Source organism: Mirounga leonina, unplaced genomic scaffold (assembly GCF_011800145.1).
Source record: "Mirounga leonina isolate KUSES-001 unplaced genomic scaffold, KU_Mleo_1.0 Mir_128, whole genome shotgun sequence".
Taxonomy (NCBI): domain Eukaryota; kingdom Metazoa; phylum Chordata; class Mammalia; order Carnivora; family Phocidae; genus Mirounga; species Mirounga leonina.
Genome location: NW_023270320.1, coordinates 4,982,529 through 5,006,077, shown reverse-complemented (window position 1 = coordinate 5,006,077; position 23,549 = coordinate 4,982,529). Strand labels below are relative to the sequence as shown.

At 38.2% G+C, this 23,549-nt stretch overlaps 1 protein-coding gene across 1 annotated transcript in view; it reads left to right on the top strand.

The window, feature by feature from the left end:
• The window catches only part of LOC118009785 (A disintegrin and metallopeptidase domain 3-like), a 99,442-nt gene extending 82,639 nt beyond the window's left edge, over positions 1 to 16,803 (top strand). Inside the window, exons 16-18 of the mRNA XM_035003824.1 lie at positions 10,762 to 10,770; positions 14,424 to 14,586; positions 16,755 to 16,803. Coding sequence (XP_034859715.1) covers positions 10,762 to 10,770; positions 14,424 to 14,586; positions 16,755 to 16,803 — 221 coding nt within the window. The remainder of the gene's footprint in view (positions 1 to 10,761; positions 10,771 to 14,423; positions 14,587 to 16,754) is intronic.
• Positions 16,804 to 23,549: the final 6,746 nt, after the last annotated feature.

Genomic DNA, 23,549 nt, shown 5'->3' with positions numbered 1-23,549 from the left:
AAAGCAGACTCCCTGCTGAGCAGGGATCCCGATGCGGGACTCGATCCAGGGACTCCAGGATCATGACCTGAGCCGAAGGCAGTCGCTTAACCAACTGAGCCACCCAGGCGCCCACCTTATGGTATATTTTTGTATGTAGCTTTCTTCTTTTGTCTTGCTGTTGTTAGTATTTTTTTTAAATCAGTATATTTTTTCAATTTAATTACAATATGCCTTGTTGTGGGTCTACTTTTGTTGATTTTATTGGGGGTCTTCTGTACCTCCTGGATCTGGATATCTGTTTTCTTCCCCAGATTAGGGAAGTTTTCAGCTATTATTTCTTCAAATAAATTCTCTACCCATTTTTCTCTCTCTCCTTCTGGGACTCCTATAGTACGAATGTTATTACATTTGATGAAGTCACAAAGTCACTGAATTTCTGGTCTATTCTAGTTTTGTATAATTCTTTTTTTGTTTTTAACTTTTTTGTTCAGCTTGATTACCCTCCATTACTGTCTTCTAGGTCATTAATTTGTTCCTCCACTTGTTCCAGCCTGCTGTTCATTCCAATAACTGCGTTTCTAATTTCATTTATTGAGCCTTTTATCTGTGCTATGTTACTTCTTATCTCTCTGTTAATGGTCTCGCTGATGTCCTCCACTCTTTTCTTAGGTCCATTGAGTATCCTTATGATTGTGGTTTTAAATTCTCCATCAGGCATGTTACTTATATCTGTTTTGCTTAGATCTCCAGCTATACCTTGTCCTGTTCTTTCATCTGGCACAAATTCCTCTGTCTTCTCATGTTGTCTAATTCTCTGTGCCTGTTTCTGTGTGTTAGGAATGTCAGCTATGTCTCCTGTTCTTGAAGGTAAGGGCTTTATGAAGAAGAGGTCTTGTAATGCCCTGAAATTTAGTGTCTCCTTGTTCTTCAGGGCCTGGCACTTCTAGGAGTATCTCCAATGTGTGCTGCATGTGTTCTGCCAGCCACTTTTATCCTTCTGGACAGTCATCTGCAGAAACTCTCTTTGCCTGTTGTGGGCAGTGTTTGGTCCCTGGCCTGAATGTGACACATTTTAACTAGGTGTGCTCTGGTCTGCTTGTGAAATGAGACCTGTCACTGCCACTGATGGAACAGAGGTCTTGCAAAACTCCTGGATCAGGAGACAAGCTGTTGACAGGGGTTTGGCTGATCTTCTGAGGAAAGAGGCCACTGTGCTTGGACTGAGGCAAGTATGAGTGGGAAGGGAATTTCTTCAGGATCATAAGAAAGTGGGGCTTTGTATAAGCCAGTTAGGTAACAAGTGTTGGTGCTGGTTCTGCACATGGCCCCGTGTTTATGCTGAGGGATGGGGAGGGAAATGGTATATGCCAGTTCTATTATTCCCAGAAGGGCCTCTCTGTTAATGATGCCTCTCTGGAAAATGCTCAGAGATGAGCAACTAAGCTTCCCACTGTGTGCCCCAGGCATTCTTCAGATCACTGTTTCCATTTTGTATGTCTGTGGGCTGTTTGCCCTGCCTTCTCTCCAAGATCAGCCCCAATGCCTCTGGACTCTCCCAGAGCTAAACATCCTGACCTTTAAAACTATAGGCTTTAAGTCCTGCTGGTTGCAAGAACTCATGAAATTCAGGCCTTCTCACTTTTCAAGCCAATTACTATGGAAATTCAGTTTCCCTGTGTGCCCCACTGTGTGCTAGTCTCTCTCGTACCCTTCTCCTGAACTGTGGCTCCCCCCACCCACCACAATGGCCATGATCCATTTCTCTCTGAAGTTGAATCTCCATATTTCCTACCTTCTTTAATGTGGCCTCTTCACTACCTTTAGTTGTGGAGTTTGTTCTATCTACAGATCAATTTCTGGGGTATTTAGGATGATTTGATAGTTATCTAGTTGTGTTGTGGGATGATGCAAGCCTAGGATCTTCCCACACTGCTGCCATCTCCTGCAATCTCAAAATTAAAAACTTTTGTGCTGCAAATGATACAACAAGAAAGTGAAAGGCAAACTACAGAATGGGAGAACATATTTGCAGATCTTATATCTCATATAGGGCTTGTATTCAGAATATATAAAGAACACAAATTCATAATAAAAAGACAACTCAAATAAAATTAGGAAAGACTTAAATAAACACACCTCCATAGAAGATATATAAATGGCCATAAGCCCATGAAAAGATGGTAAACATTCTAGGAAAATGAAAATTAAAACCACAATGAGATACTACTTCACATTCATTAGTATGATCATAATGAAAAATACAGGCAACATTTGTTAATGTGGATGTGAAGAAATTGAGATCTCCTTGGTGCTCTTTTTCCAGCACTGCTCCAACTCTGGTATCTCCTTTCCATTCTCAATCCAATAATCAGCTGTATAATTAGCTTTAGGCTAATATATAAGATATATAGATCTTATCTTTCTCACCAAGAACTGCTGGGAATCTCCCTCTTAACACTTCTGCTGTCTCTAATCTACAGAGCATCTTTCTTGTCAGTGCCACACCCTGCAGAGACTAGCCTTTTCAACTGTTGTGAATTCTTTCCTCTGCCTTCTTCACTCGGTGGGAATGCTGTACTTTGCCTAGGACTTCAATTCTCTGTGTTGAGATCAGCAAATTGTATATAGGTAGAATTGGATTTTCATAAAATCTATGCCATGTTTTCTTTCCTTCAGATAAAGTTTTGCATTTCCTATTGACTTCCAGAAATCATTTCTTTCATGTCTTTTGTCCTGTTTTATAATTTTATCATACAGGACTAGTTTGGCACCATTTAATGAAAACATTTTATCTTGACCAAAGTGGAAGCCTTATTTTCTTCCTTAGAATAATAGATATTGCCCAATTAATCCAGTAATGATTAGTCCAATTTTTAAAATCAGCCTTTGGAGTAATTAAGCACATAAGGAAGCTCCACTTCTAATGTGATATAATTTTTAGTTAAGGTGAATTGATGGAGAGTTGATCTTCTCTAATGGATGAAACAAGGAAGGAGAACTTGAAAAGTATTGAGTTCTACCATAGTGTAAGCCTGCTACATATTTGCTTAATTTCAATATTTTTGAATATTTTGCCAATTTTCTATAATACATGAAACGTCCTAAGTCACTTTTTTGGGGTAAACCACTTCTTATAGCATAATTGGATTGTGTCTGCATTTTAAAGTTAATGAGTTTTTGTTTTGGAGGGCATTAAATTCATTTGTGTTTCATATCCTCATGGTTGTTTTGGTGGCAATTCTGATTCATTAATTTAGTTTATAGTATTTTAGTTGTCTGGCTTATTTCTTTTGACTAATTAAATTGAGGGTTCATTGATTTTCCCAATTTCCCCTAATGCTTTCATAACACTTAGGGGAATATCTATTTTCTAATTAATATAGTCAAAATTAAAACAATATCACCTTATGCAGGTAATATGGAAATTTAACCTAGTTTATTATTATTGTTTTCTTAAGAGTGAAATACTTAAAGGGGATTAAAGTACACTTGATGAATACTAATGTATAGAATTATTGAATTGTTATATTGTACACTTGAAAGTAATTTAACACTGTAAATATACTTCAATAAAGAAAGGAAATTAAAATAAAATTTAAAAAGAACAAAAAATTTTAAAAATAAAAGTAAGTGCTAGTTATGGTAAAAACTTATTATATCATTTTTTAAAATTTATTTTATTTTATTTTGTTATGTTAGTTACCATACAATAAATTATTAGATTTTGATGTAGTGATCCACGATATATTGTTTTCATATAACACCCAGTGCTCCATGCAGTACATGCCCTCCTTAATACCCATCACCAGGCTAACCCATCCCCCCACCCCCCTCCCTTCTAACACCCTCAGTTTGTTTCTCAGGGTCCATAGTCTCTCACTGTTCATCTCCCCCTCCAATTTCTCCCCCTTCATTTTTCCCTTCCTTATATTCCTTATGTTCTACAAATAAGTGAAACCATATGATAATTGACTTTCTCTGCTTCACTTATTTCACTTAGCATAATCTCCAGTCTCATCCATGTTGATGTAAAAGTTGGGTATTCATCCTTTCTGATGGCTGAGTAATATTCCATTGTATATATGGACCACACCTTCTTTATCCATTCGTCTGTTGAAGGGCATCTCAACTCTTTCCATGATTTGGCTATTGCGGACATTGCTGCTATGAACATTTGGGTGCATATGGCCCTTCTTTTCACTACATCTGTGTCTTTGGGGTAAATACCCAGTAATGCAATTGCTGGGTCATAGGGTACCTCTATTTTTAATTTTTTGAAGCACCTCCACACTGTTTTCCAAAGTGGCTCTACCAACTTGCATTCCCACCAACAGTGCAAGAGGGTTCCCCTTTCTCCACAACCTCTCCAACATTTGTTGTTTCTTGCTTTGTCAATTTTTGACATTCTAACTGGTGTAAGGTGGTATCTCAATGTGGTTTTGATTTGAATTTCCCTGATGGCTAATGATGATGAACATTTTTTCATGTGTCTGTTAGCCATTTGTATGTCTTCTACCCCATTTTTGACTTGATTATTTGTTTTCTGGGTGTTGAATTTGAGAGTTCTTTATAGATCTTGGAAATCAGACCTTTGCTTGTAGTGTCATTTGCAAATATCTTCTCCCATTCTGTGGGTTGCCTCTTTGTTTTGTTGACTGTTTCCTTTGCTGTGCAGAAGCTTTTTATCTTGATGAAGTCCCAAAAGTTCATTTTTGCTTTCGTTTCACTAGCCTTTGGAGATGTATCTTGAAAGAAGTTACTGTGGCCGATGTCAAAGATCTTACTGCCTATGTTCTCCTCTAGGATTTTGATGGATTCCTGTCTCACATTGAGGTCTTTCATCTATTTTGAGTTTATCTTTGTGTATGGTGTTAGAGAATCGTTGAGTTTCATTCTCTAGATAGCAGTCCAATTTCTCCAGCGCCATTATTGAGGAGACTGTCTTTTTTCCATTGCGTATTTTTTCCTGCTTTGTCAAAGATTTTTTGACCATAGAGTTTAGGGTCCATATCTGGGCTCTCTATTCTGTTCCATTGGTCTATATGTCTGTGTTTGTGCCAGTACCATGCTGTCTTGGTGATCACGGCTTTGTAATATAGCTTGAAATCGGGCAACGTGATGTCCCCAGCTTTGTTTTTCTTTTTCAACATTTCCTTGGTGATTCAGTGTCTTTCCTGATTCTATACAAATTTTGGGATTATTTGTGCCAGCACTTTGAAAAGTGTCATTGTAACTTTGATTGGGATGACACTGAAGGTATAGACTGCTCTGGGTAGCATAGACTTTTTAACAATGTTTATTCTTCCAATCCATGAGCATGGAATGTTTTTCTGTCTTTTTGTGCCTTCTACAATTTCTTTCATGAGTGTTCTGTAGTTCCTAGAGTATAGATCCTTTACCTCTTTGGTTAGGTTTATTCCAAGGTATCTTATGGTTTTTGGTGCTATTGTAAATGGAATCATTTCTCTAATTTGTTTTTCTACAGTTGCATAATTATTGTATAAGAAAGCAACTGATTTCTGTGCATTGATTTTGAATCCTGCCACATTACTGAATTGTTGTATCAGTTCTAGTAATTTGGGGGTAGAGTCTTTTGGATTTTCCACATAAAGTATCATGTCATCTGTGAAGACAGTTTGACTTTTTTTAAAATTATCATTCTTTTAAAAAAATTTTTTATTGTTATGTTAATCACCATACATTACATCATTAGTTTTAGATGTAGTGTTCCATATTCATGGTTTGTGCATAACACCCGGTGCTCCAGGCAGAACGTGCCCTCTTTAATACCCATCACCTGGCTAACCCATCCTCCCACCGCCCTCCCCTCTAGAACCCTCAGTTTGTTTTTCAGAGTCCATTGTCTCTCACAGTTTGTCTCCGCCTCCGATTTCCCCACTTCATTCTTCCCCTCCTGCTATCTTCTTCTTCATTTTTATTTTTTTTCTTAACATATATTGCCTTATTTGTTTCAGAGGTACAGATTGGTGATTCAACAGTCTTGCACAATTCACAGCACTTACTAGAGCACGTACCCTGCCAGTGTCTATCACCCAGTCACCCCATCCTTTCCACCACACACCACTCCAGCAACCCTCAGTTTGTTTCCGGAGATTAAGAATTCCTCATATCAGTGAGGTCATATGATACATGTCTTTCTCTGTTTGACTTATTTCGCTCAGCATAATACTCTCCAGTTCCATCCATGTTGTTGCAAATGGCAAGATCTCCTTCCTTTTGATGGCTGCATAATATTCCATTGTATATATGGACCACATCTTCTTTGTCCATTCATCTGTTTATGGACATCTTGGTGCTTTCCACAGTTTGGGTATTGTGGACATTGATGCTATAAACATGGGGTGCATGTACCACATCGGATCCCTACATTTGTATCTTTGGGGTAAATAGCCAGTAGTGCAATTGCTGGATCATATGGTACTCTATTTTCAACTTTTTGAGGAACCTCCATATTGTTTTCCAGAGTGGCTGCACCAGCTTGCATTCCCACCAACAGAGTAGGAGGGTTCCCCTTTCTCTGCATCCCCGTCAACATCTGTCATTTCCTGACTTGTTAATTTTAGCCATTCTGACTGGTGTAAGGTGATATCTCATTGAAGTTTTGATTTGGATTTCCTTGATGCCGAGCAATGTTGAGTACTTTTTCATATGTCTGTTGGCCACTTGGATGTCTTCTTTGAAAAAATGTCTGTTCATGTCTTCTGCCCATTTCTTGATTGGATTCTTTGTTCTTTGGGTGTTGAGTTTGATAAGTTCTTTATAGATTTTGGATACTAGCCCTTTATCTGAGATGTCATTTGCAAATATCTTCTCCCATTCTGTCGGTTGTCTTTTGGTTTTGTTGACTTTCTTTTGCTATACAAAAACTTTTTATCTTGATGAAGTACCAATAGTTCATTTTTACCCTTGCTTCCCTTGCCTTTGGCGATGTTTCTAGGAAGAAGTTGCTGCGGCTGAGGTCGGAGAGATTGCTGCCTGTGTTCTCCTTTAGGATTTTGATGGACTCCTGTCTCACATTGAGGTCTTTCAACCATTTTGAGTCTATTTTTATGTGTGGTGTAAGGAAATGGTCCAGTTTCATTTTTCTGCATGTGGCTGTCCAATTTTCCCAGCACCATTTGTTGAAGAGACTGTCTTTTTTCCATTGAACATTCTTTCCTGCTTTGTCAAAGATTAGTTGACCATAGAGTTGAGGGTTCATTTCTGGGTTCTCTGTTCCATTCCATTTATCTTTGTGTCTGTTTTGTGCCAGTACCATCCTGTCTTATGATGACAGCTTTGTAATAGAGCTTGAAGTTCAGAATTGTGATGCCGCCAGATTTACTTTTCTTTTTCATCATTCCTCTGCCTATTCGGGGTCTTTTCTGGTTCCATACAAATTTTAGGATTATTTGTTCCATTGCTTTGAAAAAAGTGGATAGTATTTTGATGGGGATTGCATTGAATGTGTAGATTGCTCTAGGTAGCATTGACATCTTCACAATATTTGTTCTTCCAATCCATGAGCATGGAAGGTTTTTCCATTTCTTTGTATCTTCCTCAATTTCTTTCATGAGTATTTTATAGTTTTCTGAGTACAGATTCTTTGCCTCTTTGGTTAGATTTATTCCTAGGTATCTTATGGTTTTGGGTGCAATTGTAAATGGGATCGACTCCTTAATTTCTCTTTCTTCTGTCTTGTTGTTGGTGAATAGGAATGCCACTGATTTCTGGGCATTGATTTTCTATCCTGCCACTTTACTGAATTCCTGTATGAGTTCTAGCAGTTTTGGGGTGGAGTCGTTTGTGTTTTCCACATAAAGTATCATATCATCTGCAAAGAGTGAGAGTTTGACTTCTTTGCCGATTCGGATGACTTTTATTTTTGTTAAAAGGTATTTCTTTTTGTTGTCCAATTGCTGTGGCTAGGACTTCAAAAACTATGTTGAATAAAACTCTGAAGAGTTTTGATGAAGAAAGGAAGCTGTGCTTCATCAAATGCTTTTTCTGCATCTATTGAGAGGATCATAAAGTTCTTGCTCTTTCTCTGATTAATGTATTGTGTCACATTGATTGATTTGCGGATGTTGAACCAACCTTGCAGCCCAGGGATAAATCCCACTGGTCCTGGTGAATAACCTTTTTAATGTACTGTTGGATCCTATTGGCTAGTATTTTGGTGAGGATTTTTACATCCATGTTCATCAAGGTTATTGGTCTATAATTGTCCTTTTTGATGGGGTCTTTGTCTAGTTTTGGGAAAAAGGTAATGGTGGCCTCATAAAACGAGAGTGGAAGTTTTCCTTACATTTTATTTTTTGGAACAGTTTCAGGGGAATAGATATTGATTCTTCTTTAAATGTTTGGTAGAATTCCCCTAGGAAATCATCTGGCCCTGGGCTTTTATTTTTTGGGAGATTTTTGATGACTGCTTCAATTTCCTTAGTGGTTATAGGTCTGTTCCAGTTTTCTATTTCTTCCTGGTTCAGTTTTGGTAGTTGATACATCTTTAAATGTATCCATTTTTTCCAGATTATCTAATTTGCTTGCATATAGTTGCTCATAATATGTTCTTATAATTGTTTGTATTCCTTTGGTGTGGTTGTGATCTCTCCTCTTTCATTCATGATTTTATTATTTGGGTCATTTCTCTTTTCTTTTTGATAAGTCTGGCCAGGGGTTTATCAATCTTGTTAATTCTTTCAAAGAACCAGCTCCTAGTTTCCTTAATCTGTTCTACTGTTCTTTTAGTTTCTATTTCATTGATTTCTGCTCTGATCTTTATGATTTCTCTTCTCCTGCTGGGTTTAGGCTTTATTTGCTGTTCTCTCTCAAGCTCCTTTAGGTGTAGGGTTCGGTTATGTATTTGAGACCTTTCTTGTTTCTTGAGAAAGGCTTCTGTTGCTATATACTTTCCTCTTAGGACTGCCTTTGCTGCATCCCAAAGATTTTGAATAGTTGTGTTTTCATTTTCATTTGTGTCCATGAATTTTTTAAATTCTTCTTTAATTTCCTGGTGGATCCATTCATTCTTTAGTAGAATGCTCTTTAGCCTCCATGTATTTGAGTTCTTTCCAACTTTCCTCTTGCGATTGAGTTCTAGTTTCAATGCATTGTGGTCCGAAAATAGGCAGGGAATGATCCCAATCTTTTGGTACTGGTTGAGACCTGATTTGTGACCAAAGATGTGATCTACTCTGGAGAATGTTCCATGGGCCCTAGGGGAGGATGTGTATTCTCTTGCTTTGCAATAGATTGTTCTGAATATATCTGTGAAGTCCATTTGGTCCAGTGTGTCATTTAAAGTCTTTATTTCCTTGTTGATCTTTTGCTTAGAGGATCTGTCCATTTCAGGGAGGGGGGTCTTAAAGTCCCCCACTATTATTGTATTGATGTCAAAATCTTTCTTTGCTTTTGTTATTAATTGGCGTACATAATTGGCTGCTCCCATGTTAGGGGCATATGTATTTATAATTGTTAGATCTTCTTGTTGGATAGACCCTTTTAGTAGGATATAGTGTCCTTCCTCATCTCTTATTACAGTCTTTGGTTTAAAATCTAATTTTTCTAAGGATTGCCACCCCAGCTTTCTTTTGGTGTCCATTAGCACGGTAAATGGTTTTCCAGCCCCTCACTTTCAATCTGGGGGTGTCTTTGGGTCTAAAATGAGTCTCTTGCAGACAGCATCTCAATGGGTCTTGTTTTTTTATCCAATCTGATAGCCTGTGTCTTTTGATTGGGGCATTTAGCCCATTTACCTTCAGGGTAACTATTGAAAGATATGCATTTAGTGCCATTTTATTGCCTGTAAGGTGACTGTTACTGTATATTGTCTGTGTTCCTTTCTGGTCTATGTTACTTTTAGGGTCTCTCTTTGCATAGAGGACTCCTATCAATATTTCTTGTAGGGCTGTTTTCGTGTTTGCAAATTTCTTTAGTTTTTGTTTGTCCTGGAAGCTTTTTATCTCTCCCTCTATTTTGAAAGACAGTCTAGCTGGATATAGTATTCTAGGCTGCATATTTTTCTCGTTTAGTGCTCTGAATATATCCCTCCAGTCCTTTCTGGCCTGCCAGGTCTCTGTGGATAGGTCTGTTGCCTATCTAATGTCTCTACCATTGTAGGTTACAGATTTCTTCTCCCAAGCTGCTTTCAGGATTTTCTCTTTGTCTCTGAGACTCGTAAGTTTTACTATTAGATGTTGGGGTTTTGACCTATTTTTATTGATTTTGAGGGGTGTTCTCTGTGCATCCTGGATTTTTCCTTCCCCAAATTAGGGAAGTTCTCTGCTATAATTTGCTCCAATATACCTTCTGCCCCTCTCTCTCTTTCTTCTTCTGGGAATCCAATTATTATAATACTGTTTCATCTTATGATACCACTTATCTCTCGAATTCTTCCCTCATGATCCAGTAGTTGTTTATCTCTCTTTTTCTCAGCTTCTTTATTTTCCATCATTTGGTCTTCTATATCACTGATTTTCTCTTCTGCCTCATTTATCCTAGCAGTTAGAGCCTCCATTTTGATTGCAGCTCATTAATAGCCTTTTTGATTTTGACTTGGTTAGATTTTAGTTCTTTTATTTCTCCAGAAAGGGTTTCTCTAATAACTTCCATACTCTTTTCAAGCCCAGCTAGTATCTTTAAAATCATTGTTCCTAACTCTAGTTCCGACATCTAACTAATGTCCGTATTGATTAGGTCCCTGGCAGTCTGTACTGCCTCTTGTTTTTTTTTGTTGAGGTGATTTTTTCCATCTTGTCATTTTTGTCCAGAGGAGAGTAGATGAATGTGAGAACAAAATGCTAACAGGGTAACAACAACCCCAGAAAAATATACACTAAACAAGTTAGAAGAGACCTGAAACTAGAGGAAAAGAAAGGGAAAGAAAGAAAAAAGGAAAAAAAAAAAAAAGAAAATGGAAAAGATAAAAACAAATGAACAAAACAAACAAACAAAAAGACAAAACAGAATTTGATCAAATATGATCAGGCTGGTGCATAGATCAGTGCCACACACTAGATTTTGGGAGTATTTTTGTCTGTTAGAAGAAAGTGCCTTCCAAAATTTTAAAGAAAGAAAAACTTATATATGTACAAATATAAGGGTATATACGATTAAGGGATGGAATATGACTGTAAAGATGAAAAGTATAAAAGATTTTATAAGGGGAATTAATAAGAAGTTGGATTTAAAAAAAAAAGGAGAGAATGTGATCAGTCAAGAGACTGGAACAAAGCCATACACTAGAGATTTAGTGTATATTTTGGCCTCTTAGAAAAAAGTGTAGTCCAAAATTTTAAACAGAGAACAACTTATATATATATACCAAAAATAAAGGTAACTACTCTGAAGGGACAGACTATGACTCTAAAATGAAAAATAAAAAAGATTTTTTAAAAAGGGGATTGATAAGATGTTGGTTGAAAAAGGGAAAAAGAAAAATTCAAAAAAAAAAATAGAAAAAGAAAGTTAAAAAAAATAACTTTAAAAGACTAAAGAATCATGGGAACAAAGCCATGTATTCTATGCGCATTATTCCCCTAGGGCTGGAGTTCTGCCGTTCTCATTGATCAGTAAACTTGGTCTTGGCTGGCTGTTCTCGCTGATCTTCTGGGGGAGGGGCCTGTTGCTGTGGTTCCCAAATGTCTTTGCGGGAGGCAGAATTGCCCGGCCTTTGCTGGGGTAAGTAATCTGCTCGGGTTTGCTCTCAGGAGCTTTTGTTCCCTGCAAGCTTTCCATAGAGCTTTGGAGGATGAGAGTGAAATGGCGGACTCCCAGTCTCCACCCCAGAGGAGCCAAGAACTTGGGGCCACACTCCTCAGTGTGCCCCCAGAGAAAAGCAGTCAATCACTCCTGTCTTCCTGGTTTCTGGCCGCACTCTGTGCTCACCCGGCCTGTGACTGAGCATTTCTATCTCTGGTACCCGACCCCATGTGGAGTCTCCAAATCCAGCAGATCCCTGTGGTGCACTCCTGTGCCTCTCCTCCCGGGGGAAGAAGTGGAGTCTCCCCAGATCTGCCACTTGTTGGGTCCCTGCTGGAGGAGCAATGGCCTGACTGCACCGCAGATCACGGTTTATGGCAACTCCGAGCTGAGAGCCCACTCTTCGGCTCCGTCTCTGCAACCCACTTCCCTGCTTCCATACCTGGGTGCTCTGCCACACTCAGGCACTCCCAGTCTTTCTGTGACCCCAAGGGTCCTGAGACCACACTGTCCCAGTGAGGATTTCATCCCCCACTTAGGCACTGGAGCGACATCCCTCAATGGTGCAGACTTCTAAAATTTCTGATTTTGTGCTCTGCTGCTCCATCACTTGCCAGTAGCAGTTGAAGGAGGCCCCCTCCCCTGCCGTCTATCTTCGCAAATATTGCCTTGGATCACTTCTCCACACGTCCTACCTTCCAGAAAGTGGTCGCTTTCCTGTTCAGAGAGTTGCTGCTATTCTTTTCTTCGATCTCCTGTTGAGTTCATAGGTGTTCAGAATGGTTTGATCCTTATCTAGTTAAATTCTGTGACCAGATGAAATTTACATCTCCTACTCCTCCACCATCTTGCTCCTCCCCCCTCATTCATTCTTTAGTTTGATGCTCTTTAGCCTCCATGTATTTGAGTTCATTCCAAATTTCCTCTTGTGTTTGAGTTCAAGTTTCAAAGAATTGTGCTCTGAAAATATTCATGGAATAATCCTTATCTTTTGGTATCAGTTGAGACCTAATTTGTGTCGCAGTTTGAGATCTATTCTGGAGAAAGTTCCATGTGCACTCGAGTAGAATGTGTATCCTGTAGCTTTAGGATGGAATGCTCTGAATATATATGTGAAGTCCATCTGGTCCATTATGTCATTCAATGCCCTTGTTTCCTTGTTAATCTCTGCTTAGATGGTCTGTCCTTTGCTGTGACTAGGGTGTTAAAGTCCCCTACTATTATTTTATTATTATCAATGTGTTTCTTTAAGTTTTTGTTATTAATTGCTTTATATAATTGGTTGCTCCCAAGTTAGGAGTATAAATATTTACAGTTGTTAGATCTGCTTGTTGGATAAGTTCTTTAAGTAGGATATAGTGTTCCTCTTCATCTCTTATTTCAGTCTTTGGTTTAAAATCTAATTTGTTTGATATAAAGATTGCCACCCAGCTTTCTTTTGATGTTCATTAGTATGATAAATGGTTCTCCAACCCCTCACTTCCAGTCTAGATGTATCTTTGGGAAAATACATTGATGGGTCTTGGTATTTTTACTCCATCTGATACGCTGTGTCTTTTGATTGGAGCATTTAGCCCATTTACATTCAGAGTAAAGTTGAAAGATATGAATTTAGTGCCATTGTATTACCTGTAAAGTCACTGTTTCTACATATTGTTTCTGTTTCCTTATATTCTATGTTACTTCTGGGATCTCTTTGCTTAAAGGATCCATGCCACCTGAGTCTCCAAACCCTCCAGATTCCTGTGGTGCAGAGAGGGTCTCACCATGGTTCTGCTACCTGTTGGGTCCCTGCTTGGAGGGCAGTTGCCTGATCATGCTGCAGTTTAAGGTTTATGTCAACAATGAGGTGAAAGCCCACTCCTAGGCTTGCTGATTGCAACCAGCTTCCAGCTTTGATGCAGGGAACTCTGCAGCACTCAGGCACCCTCATTCTTTCTGTGAACCCAGGGAGCCTGAGACCATACTGTCCCACCTAGGATTGTACCCTACTTTTCTACCTGTGCACCTTTCAGGCAGGATGTCCCTCACTGGTGCAGACTTCTAAAAGTTCCTATTTTGCACTCTGCTGCTATATCACTTTCCAGCAGCCAGCTGATGGCAGCTCCCTCCCCTGACAGTTTATCTCCCAAGATATCACCTGGGGTTCAAGTTTCTGCACCTCCTACCTTGCAGAAAGTGGTCCCTTTTTCTATTTGTAGAATTGCAGCAATTCTTTTCTTAGATCTCTGGTTGATTTCACAGGTGTTCAGAATGATTTGATAGCTAACTAGCTAAATCCCAGGGACCAGATGAAACTAGGGTCCCCTACTCCTCTGTCATCTTCCTCCCTCCCTAGAGTCCCTCTTTTATACCTACTCTATTTTTTAAATGAAAAATTTATTAAATAATAATATCAGTTTAATATAATTTAAGTAGCAGTTCATAAAAGGGAATATAATAGAAAAATAGTATATAACACATAAAGATTAAATATACATATAATGATTAAATATAAATTTATATTAATTATATATTGAGTTGACAAATATATAATGCTCTTTGGGGCATAGTCACAGAATATTGGAAAACATTTTTAATTTTTTATATTTTTAAAAAATTTATTTTTTGAAAACATTTTAAAACATAAGTTTATTCCATGACTGTATTATTTGAATCACAAATTTTTATATTTCAAGTTACTAATAAGCTTTGACTATCATTTTTGATAAAGTTAAAAAGTACCTTCATATTTTCAGCTAAAGGTGAAAGCTTACTTAGAAAACGATATGCTGCTCCTCAAAAAAATGGCCTCTTGATCAGTTTCTACATTTTGCTACCCGTCCTTATTTTAACTGCCATCATTGCTCTTAAATGGAATAAAATAGGATTTTGGAACAGAGAGGGAACAGTGAGTGGAGAGTAAGTAAATTTATTATTTTTAAAATTAATATTAAAATCCAGTTGAGGAAGAACTAAAATGTAATTCAGAATATTACAAGTAGGACTTAAAAGTGTTGAATTTGGATCTTGGATGAATTGGGTTAATATTTAGAAGTATGGAGTCTTGGTATATACCAGTTTTTTTTCAGATTTCATGTAGAAGTTATTTTTCTTGTTCTTACAGGTCCAGAAATAACTGAAGCTACTCAATAAATTCACAGTGCCTTTCAAATTGAAAGCCATGTTGGCTACAATTGCTTTAGTAGTCTCTATCTACAACCTAAGCAACCTCATTTTTTTTTTTTTGCATTGGCATTCAGTTTTACCAAGGAGATTAATAGAGATAAGGAAGCAAATTTTGTGAATAGATTATGTAGAAGGTGAAAAAAATGTTAAAAAAATATATGATAGCAAAGGAAGAATACAGATAGGACAATACCCATTTTGCACTTAATTAATATTGCTCATATGTTTCTAAAATCAGAATTAAGCTACTTGAAATGGGCACCACAAAAACTCTAGTTAACATCTGTCTCCATACATAGTTATAAAATTTTATTTTCTTGTGATGAGGAGTTTTAAGATCTATTGTCTTAGCAATTTCAAATGTGTAATACTTTATTATTAATTATAGTCACCATCTATACATTATATATTCATTACTTAATTGTTTTATAACTGGAAATTTGTACCTTTGACCTCCTTTGTTCATTTCACTCACCCCATACCCCCACCTCTGGTAACCATCAACCTATTCTTTGTATCTATGAGCTTATTTTTTGTTTTAAAAAAATTTTAGAGAGGCGCCTGTGTGTCTTTCGGTTGAGGGTCTGCCTTGGCTCAGGTCATGATCCTAGGGTCCTGGGATCGAGCCCCATATTGGGATCCCTGCTTGACAGAGAGCCTGCTTCTCCCTCTGCCTGCTGCTCCCCCTCCTTGTGTGCTCCTCTCTCTGTCAAATGAATAAAATCTTCAAAAAGACTTAGATCACACACATAAGTGAGATCATATGGTAGTTGTCTTTCTTTAACTATTTTCACTTACATACAGCTTTTTTTTTTTTTACCATATCACCATACAAGTCAACATTTTGCTAAGTCAGTGGATATTTAGGGAAAAGAGAATACGGAAGTAAGGATAAATAAATGGGTCTCATTTTATATGCTACAGGAGAAATGTCTCTGTTTCTCACTTGTGCAAATAAAGATAACATAATGATGTAAAACTTCCATCAAAAAAAACTCTCAAGAAAGTGGACTTATGAGGAACATAAAAAAGAGTGTGAGAAGGATTTGCAAATGATATATTAGAAAGGGGTTAATGTCTAAAGTATATAAAGAACTCATATAGTTCAACATCAAAAAAACCCCACAAATAATCTGATTTAAATATGGGTAAAAGACCTGAATAGACATTTTTCCAAAGAAGTTATATAAATAGCAAACAGACACATGAAAAGATGCTTAACATCACTAATCGTTAGAGAAATGCAACTCAAAACCACAATGAGATATGACCTTACACCTGTCATAATGGCTAGAATCCAAAAAACAAGAAATAACAAGTGTTGGCGAGGATGTGGAGGAAAACAAAACAAAACAAAAATCTTGTACTCTGTTGGTGGGAATGTAAATTGGTGCAGCTATTGTGGAAAACAGTATGGAAGTTTTTGAAAAAATTAAAAAAGTACCTGGAGAGTATTATGCTAAATCAAATAAGACTGAGAAAGATGAATACCATGTGACTCCACTTATGAATGGAAAAAATAATGAATAAACAAACAGAAAGCAGAATCAGACCTATAAATGCAGAGAATAAATTGCTGGTTGTCAGAGGGGAGTGAGGTGGAGGGTTGGGTAAAATGGATGAAAGGGAGAGGAAGATGTAAGCTTCTAGTAGTGGAATGAATAAGACAAGGCAATAAAAGGCACAGCATAGAGAATACAGTCAATGGCATTGTAATAGTGCTAGAATTGGACAGATGGTAGCTACACTTGTGAATATAGCATAATGCATAAACTTGCCAAATCACTAAGCGTACACCTGAAACTAATGTAACATTGTGTGTCAACTATACTCAAAAAAGACAGAAAAAATAAAATTACAATGTTTTCTAACCCTGAAGTAATGCCATTTCTTTTTTACAGATCTGTATCAGAAGACAGCAGTAGTAACAGCAACCAGTCATCAAGTTAAAGGTAAATTGAGGAACTGAATTAGTGAAAATGATGTAATTCATAAAACAGTTTAAAAATTTTAAGAATACCTTAGTGTAAAAAAGTTATTATTCCATATTCCACCATCTTGATTCCTTTTTTTTTAAAGATTTTATTTATTTGTGAGAGAGAGAGAGAGCACAAGCAGGGGGAGGGGCAGAGGGAGAAGTAGGCTCCCCGATGAGCAGGGAGCCCGAGGTGGGGCTCGATCCCAGGACCCTGGTATCATAACCTGAGCCGAAGGCAGACGCTTAACTGACTGAGCCACGCAGGCGCCCCTATCATCTTGATTCCTACTTACCAATATCATATATGATAAGACAAAGACTGAAACAAAGCTTTTGATAATTTTGTTTTACATTAATTTACAAATATATAATGTTAGCTAATATTAGCCAGAGATTTATTAACCAACATTTTCATGATAAGAAATGACTTTAAAGAGGTTCTAAATATGTTCCTAAAATATTTATGAACCATCATGCATCCTGCTTCCACAGTTAAGTTTTTAATTTGGTAGATTTACACAGATTGACTCACAATATTTATATTTCTTCCTCACTGAGGTACCATGGTTATTGTTATCCTTATTTTAGAAATGAGGAAACAGACATAAAAAACTTAAATAATGATCTATGTGTACAAAATTTTAGTAAATTTTGGAGCTGGAATTTCATTTAAGACAACCAGATTCCAAGGTTTAACTCTTAAGAACTTCATAATTTTGAGACCTATAGCTTGATATATGCCTGGTGTTGGAAAATGGAATTTGCATTTATTGAGGATCTATTAGATGCAAGGCAAAATAATAAATGCACTGTCCCTCCAGGTTAGAAAGACAATTCTTTACTATAAAATGGGATAAAGTTGGCATTTGTATATATTCAATATATCCATAAATTGTATGTATATGTACATATATGCATTTGTGTACCTATATATTCAAATTTATAAGTCATATGCATAAAGAAATCCTAATATTTGACACATTAGACCTATCACTGGGAGTAAATGTAAAAATTAAAAATTCAACCATAAGTGAAATCAAGAGTTCATCCAATGACTAATTTGTCAACCTCCATACTCTACTTTGATGGAGAGTTAAGTCAATGGATCTCTGTTTCCCTCTGCCACCAAAGAAAACATTTATAACTACTTGCCTCCATGTAAAATGGTCTTATTTCTCAGTAGGGGTAAATGGGAGAGTTGGTGGTGAGGAAGGAGCTGGAGAGAGATTTTGAATATGATTGAATGAGTGAGCCCTATTCAGCAAGGGATATGTAAGCAAAGAGCTGGAGGAGGTGCAAGTATTTACCCAGTTTAGATGTTTGAAAGTAGGTACTTGACTTCCCAGGGTCAACTCACGGAAGGCTTTTATTTCAATGTAAGGGATACAGTGCAGCAAAGAGAGTGCAGGCAAGCCGTGGGCACCACAGAGACACCTCATGCACAAGGCCTCAAGGCTTCTTATTGTAAATTTTAAAGAGCCCATTACAAATCCCACTGCCATCGTCTGGGCAAAAAGTGAAACCAGGCATCCAGGCTCTCCCAGAGATAAAGATAGAGTTTTTCCATTCCAGCTGTAAATCAACTCTTTCTGACACAGGGGTAGAGCTGTCAGAGGTATCCATGCATGTATCTGAGCTGGAACTTTCCAAGCATGTGAATGATCCAATGAAAAAATAAGTCAGGAATGTTTGATGAATAAAAGCGATGTCAGTTTGGCTGGAGCAGAGTTAGCAAGAGGGCTGTGGTAGTGAGTAGGTCAGACAGTAAAACTCCTGGAGGCTGTAGGAAGTCTTGGGGGGCATATGTGTTTTATTCTCACTGAAAGGAGGAAATCACTGGAGAATTAAAGTTTCAAGCACATGACTTCCACTTTAAAAGGCTGGTTTGTGAAAAAATAAATAAAATAAGGCTAGTTTGTTGATTTAGTCTGTATAATGGCAAGAGTAGAAGTGGGGAAACCAGTTAGTGGAGAAACTACTGTAGTAATCCAGGAAGGAAAGGAAGGTACCTCCAACCAGGGATAGTAAATATGGTCTTAGGAATAAATTCTGAAGGTGACCCAACAGAATGAATTGACAGTTTGAATATAAAGTATAAGGAAAAATGCTTAAATAATGTTTACTGATAAAGCAGTAAGATAATCAAGGTTACATGTAAACGCAGACTTGTTTTCAAATTTGTGCTCTTAATACATTTTAAAATTTACATTAAAATTTTATGAACATTGTGAGAGAAAATCTACACAGGTAATGGTGAGCCAAGACAAGTGTCTGGTATGCCCTGACAAGCAGTTTGTTTTCTCATCTGTGAGAAAGTATTTCTCATTTAAGGTATTTTTGAAGTGGTAAAGGGAGGATTTAGCATGACATGGTTTGCTTTTTGAAATTTTACTGGGATAAAGTAGGAAAAAAGTCAGACTCAGTGAGAACCAGAGACTAGTGAAATAGTTATGAGACTACTGAATACACAGAAATGCAGGAGGAGGCAGGATCAGGTAAGAGGAAAAGAACAAGAAAGTTTTGGGTGATATAGCAGAGATAGACTCAATTGAAGGGATAACTGGATGGGTGTTTTGGGGTTAGAATAGAGGAGAACTACAAAGACAAACATTTCTGACACAATGGAACATTTCTGACACAATGGATGATGACACCTTTTACTCATGACATATTGTGTAGCCGGGTCAGAACCAGTTTGTGTTGGAATGATGATGTGGAGGGGCTGAAGAATGAGTTTGGTTTTGAACATGTGTATGTATGTGGGACACCTGTTGGAAATGCACAGAGGACTTCTGGAAGTACTCTTCCTCTGAAGATAAAAATAGACAAATTAATAGTTATTATTTATTTCCTCACATATTTTTATTGTTCTTTTCCTCTGTTTCCGTGCTGGTGATTTTCTTTTATCCACATGAATTGTTGAAACTGTGTAAATGAAATGCATGTGAATACCACTTTATAATATTTCCCTTTACTGGGGCTGTCACAGACAATTCAGGGAAAAGAAAGCTGGGTTTAAGAATTTCATGGAATACAGGCATAGACTGTGATACCATAAGCAGTGTTCTATATACTAATTACTTGTTACACCTGTAGTTGCATAGCAAAATTAGATAGCTTTTATTAACAACTAAGATTTAGCATTTCTTTTTTTCTATATTTGTTTTACAACAGTGAATAAATGATGTCAAAAAGCCATAGGTTGGAGAGACTATTACTAAGACACTCACCGTTAACTGACCTGATTCAAGAATGGAAAAAAACAAAAACTGCTATTCTCTCCTTTTGTTATGGCTTAAAGCTTTCAATTTCACAAACAAAAATAAATCCTGAGAGTGAAATATATAGGCTTGTGTCTATTGATTCTTCTGCCTGGTGTGATCCTTTATGGGGAAAACAACTTTGCCTCTTTTGAACCAAGAAAACTATTACATACCAAGCTGTAAGCATTCCATGGGCTGCTGCCCACCCTCAGATGCCCAGGGCCATGCTAACTGCTCCCTTCTCAGGAAAAGACAGCCTCAGTTCACACCTTTCCAGTAGCTCATGGTTCCCTGCTCTATCCATTCCAGGCTTTGGGATATTGAGAGGAAATATTGCTAGGTAAGGCCAGCCCCAGGACCCTCCAATAGTCACTAACATCATTTATCTTCAGGGAATTGCTTGAACTGAGTTCCTGGTCATAGATAACTGTTGTGTCTCCAAGTGATACTTCCTTGGCCTCAGGTAAATTGAGATCTAGGATATATCTTTGTCCTTCGGGGAACCCAGACTTGTTACTCCTTTTTCACTGAGCTGAGCTTTTCTGGGTAAGATTTTCTTGCTTCAGTGCCCTCCTCCCCATCTCCCTCTTACTGAGATGAGTGTACTTCTGCATACCTCAAGGCACTGATGGATAAGGGAATCATCAACCTAGCTGGAGTCTAATGAGAACCTACAGAGCCTCCATCAATAAACAAAGATTTTTGCTCCTGATTCAGGTGTGGGAGTACCTCACCACAGAGACCAAGAGATTCCTTTTCCAAATGTCCATCATCTGATAAATGGATAAACATTGTACAAATAGTGATGTATGCATACAATGAATATTATTCAGCCATAAAAAGGAATGAAACCCTGATACCTCTACAAATTGGGTGAACCTTTGAAATCATTATGCTAAGTGAATAAAGCCAGTCACAAAACCCATATGTTATTCATTGGTATGAAATATCCAGAACGGGGCACCTGAGTGGCTCAGTTGGTTAAGCAACTGCCTTCAGCTCAGGTCATGATCCTGGAGTCCTGGGATTGAGTCCCGCATCGGGCTCCCTGCTCGGCGGGGAGCCTGTTTCTCCCTCTGACCCTCCCCCCTCTCATGTGCTCTCTCTCTCTCATTCTCTCTGTCACAAATAAATAAATAAAATCTTAAAAAAAAAAAGAAATATCCAGAACAAAGACATCTATAGAGACAAAGTTTGGTGATTATGTAAGGCTGGGTTGTTTAGGAGGGGGCTAAAGAGCTGGGGGTGAGGAGTGGTGATATATATGGTGGTGATCAATATATGAAAAATCCTAAAATCATTCAATTGTACACTTTAGTGGGTGAATTGTGTGAAAAAAATACATATCAGGATGATTCTACCATAACTTTCCTTCATCCTCATTGCCATTAACTTATTTTAGTTCATTATGATCACTGGCCTGCCTTATTTTAATAAAACTTTCTGAGGATCCCAGGGCTGCTATTAGCAGGTCCAAGTTTTAATCCTGACTGGAGTTTAACGTTGCAACTGTTGACACAATTCATCCTTGCAAAAGGCTGTACTGGGATAAAAGAAGGTATAAATGAGAGGTGGGTAGAAGTTGAATTAGGCTTTGGATATGTGTGGTTTAAGATTTCTCTTAGAACATTCAAAGACAGTTGCATGCTTTTGTCCACCTGGGACATATTTCCTATTTGCCTTGCTGCCCTTCCCACCTCTGTAGCTTCCCTGCTAGTGCTTAGAGTAACTGTTAACAAAACACTTAGGTTTCCTTTCCCTTTCTTCAACTGATTACAATCTAATACTCTACGAATACACATACAGTTGAAGAAAAGTGCTTTTTGATTGTCTTACCCAAAATCAAGTTCAATATTCTTGATTTTTCCTTATTTTCAAAGATAATAAGTTAACTCTGCAGTAGTATTTAAATAAAAAATTTCTTGTACAAGTTAACATTTCTATTTTCTTCTCTTTCCTCCACTACAGCCAATAAATCATGCCAGAAAACCATGGCATGGAGAATCAAAATTACTAAGAACTTCACCAGAAAACAAATCATGCTCATTTGCCCCTATGTCACTATTGAAGGGTTTAATCAATGTAACCTTAGCCAGAACAAATCAGTTGTATGCAAAGGCATAAGCTTGTTTCTGGTGCTTCCTCTTCTTCAACCTGTGGCAGCTGCCCAGCCAGTTGGGAGCCCTAAGAGTGAGCCAGCATGAGCTGAAAGCAAATGCAGTCCTTACTCACAAGGCTGAGGACAGTGTGGTGGACTCCTGAGTACTCCTACTTTCCAGCCTCAGAGCTTTCCAATGGCCTTTAGCCCTGCCATGCTGGCTGTGCTCTGGCCCAACATTTTTCCTTCTCTTTGCACTGCTCTCTGAGCTTAGAAGACTGCACACCCATCTGGGCAAGACTACTGGTGTCTCAACCACCTCTTTTTGTCTCCAAGCAAGGCCAGGCTCTTCGTGGAGAAAAATTTCCTGTAACTCTGGGATCCCTACCTCTCCCTTTCTAAATCCTCTGCTGGTTCTTTCCTCTCTGTCTCCCTAACTCCCAGGCCAGGGCTGAGGATGTTAGCTAAGGTAACCACTCTCTAAAGCAAGGGTCAAGGGAAAAGATTGCTGGGAAGATGGTTAGTGGGATAACTAGCCTCACCTCATCCCACAGATAAAACTATATAACACTAACATCAGTGTAACTAACCCAGAAAACACCCCAAAGACTGACAGAACAAACTTCCCAACTAAATGAAAAGAAGAAACCACAAGAAAGAGTGTAGGAATGGTGTAGATATGGTGGGAGAGCTAAATGGCCCCAAGGGACTGTCAGTGGAAAGGAGGAGCTTGTAGGCATGGAGAAGCAGACTATCACACTGGGGAGTTCAGATGGGCAAGAGAAATCTCCATAACATTTAGCTTTGAAACCAGAGGGGCTGAATTTCATGAGTTCCTACAACCAGCAGAACTTAGAGTTTTAAAAATCAGACTCAGCGGGATGCCTGGGTGGCTCAGTCCGTTAAGTGTCTGCCTTCGGCTCAGGTCATGATCCCAGGGTCCTGCATCAGGCTCCCACTCCCCCTGCTTGTGTTCCCTTTCTCACTGTGTCTCTCTCTGTCAAATGAATAAGAAGTTCTGTAAAAAAAATCAGACTCAGCTCTGGGAGAGCCAGGAGGCAAGGGGAAACTGAGTGTTTCACCTTAAAGCGATAGCACAACAAATAGCCCTGCAGAGATAGAGCATAGAAGCAGCAGTGTGAAAAATTCATGGGGCATGGAGGAAGGAGAGTTGTTTACTAATCTCATATCATGTCTTGCAAGGACAGAGACATTTGGGAGACTCCTCTAGGAACAAAGGAGCTGGCAGGTGACATTTCCCTCCCCTGCACCCCAGCATAAACACAGGGCCACTAGCTAAAACCCGTGAAGCACCAACTCTAACTAGCTAACTTGCTAACACTGCATGTCTTGCCCC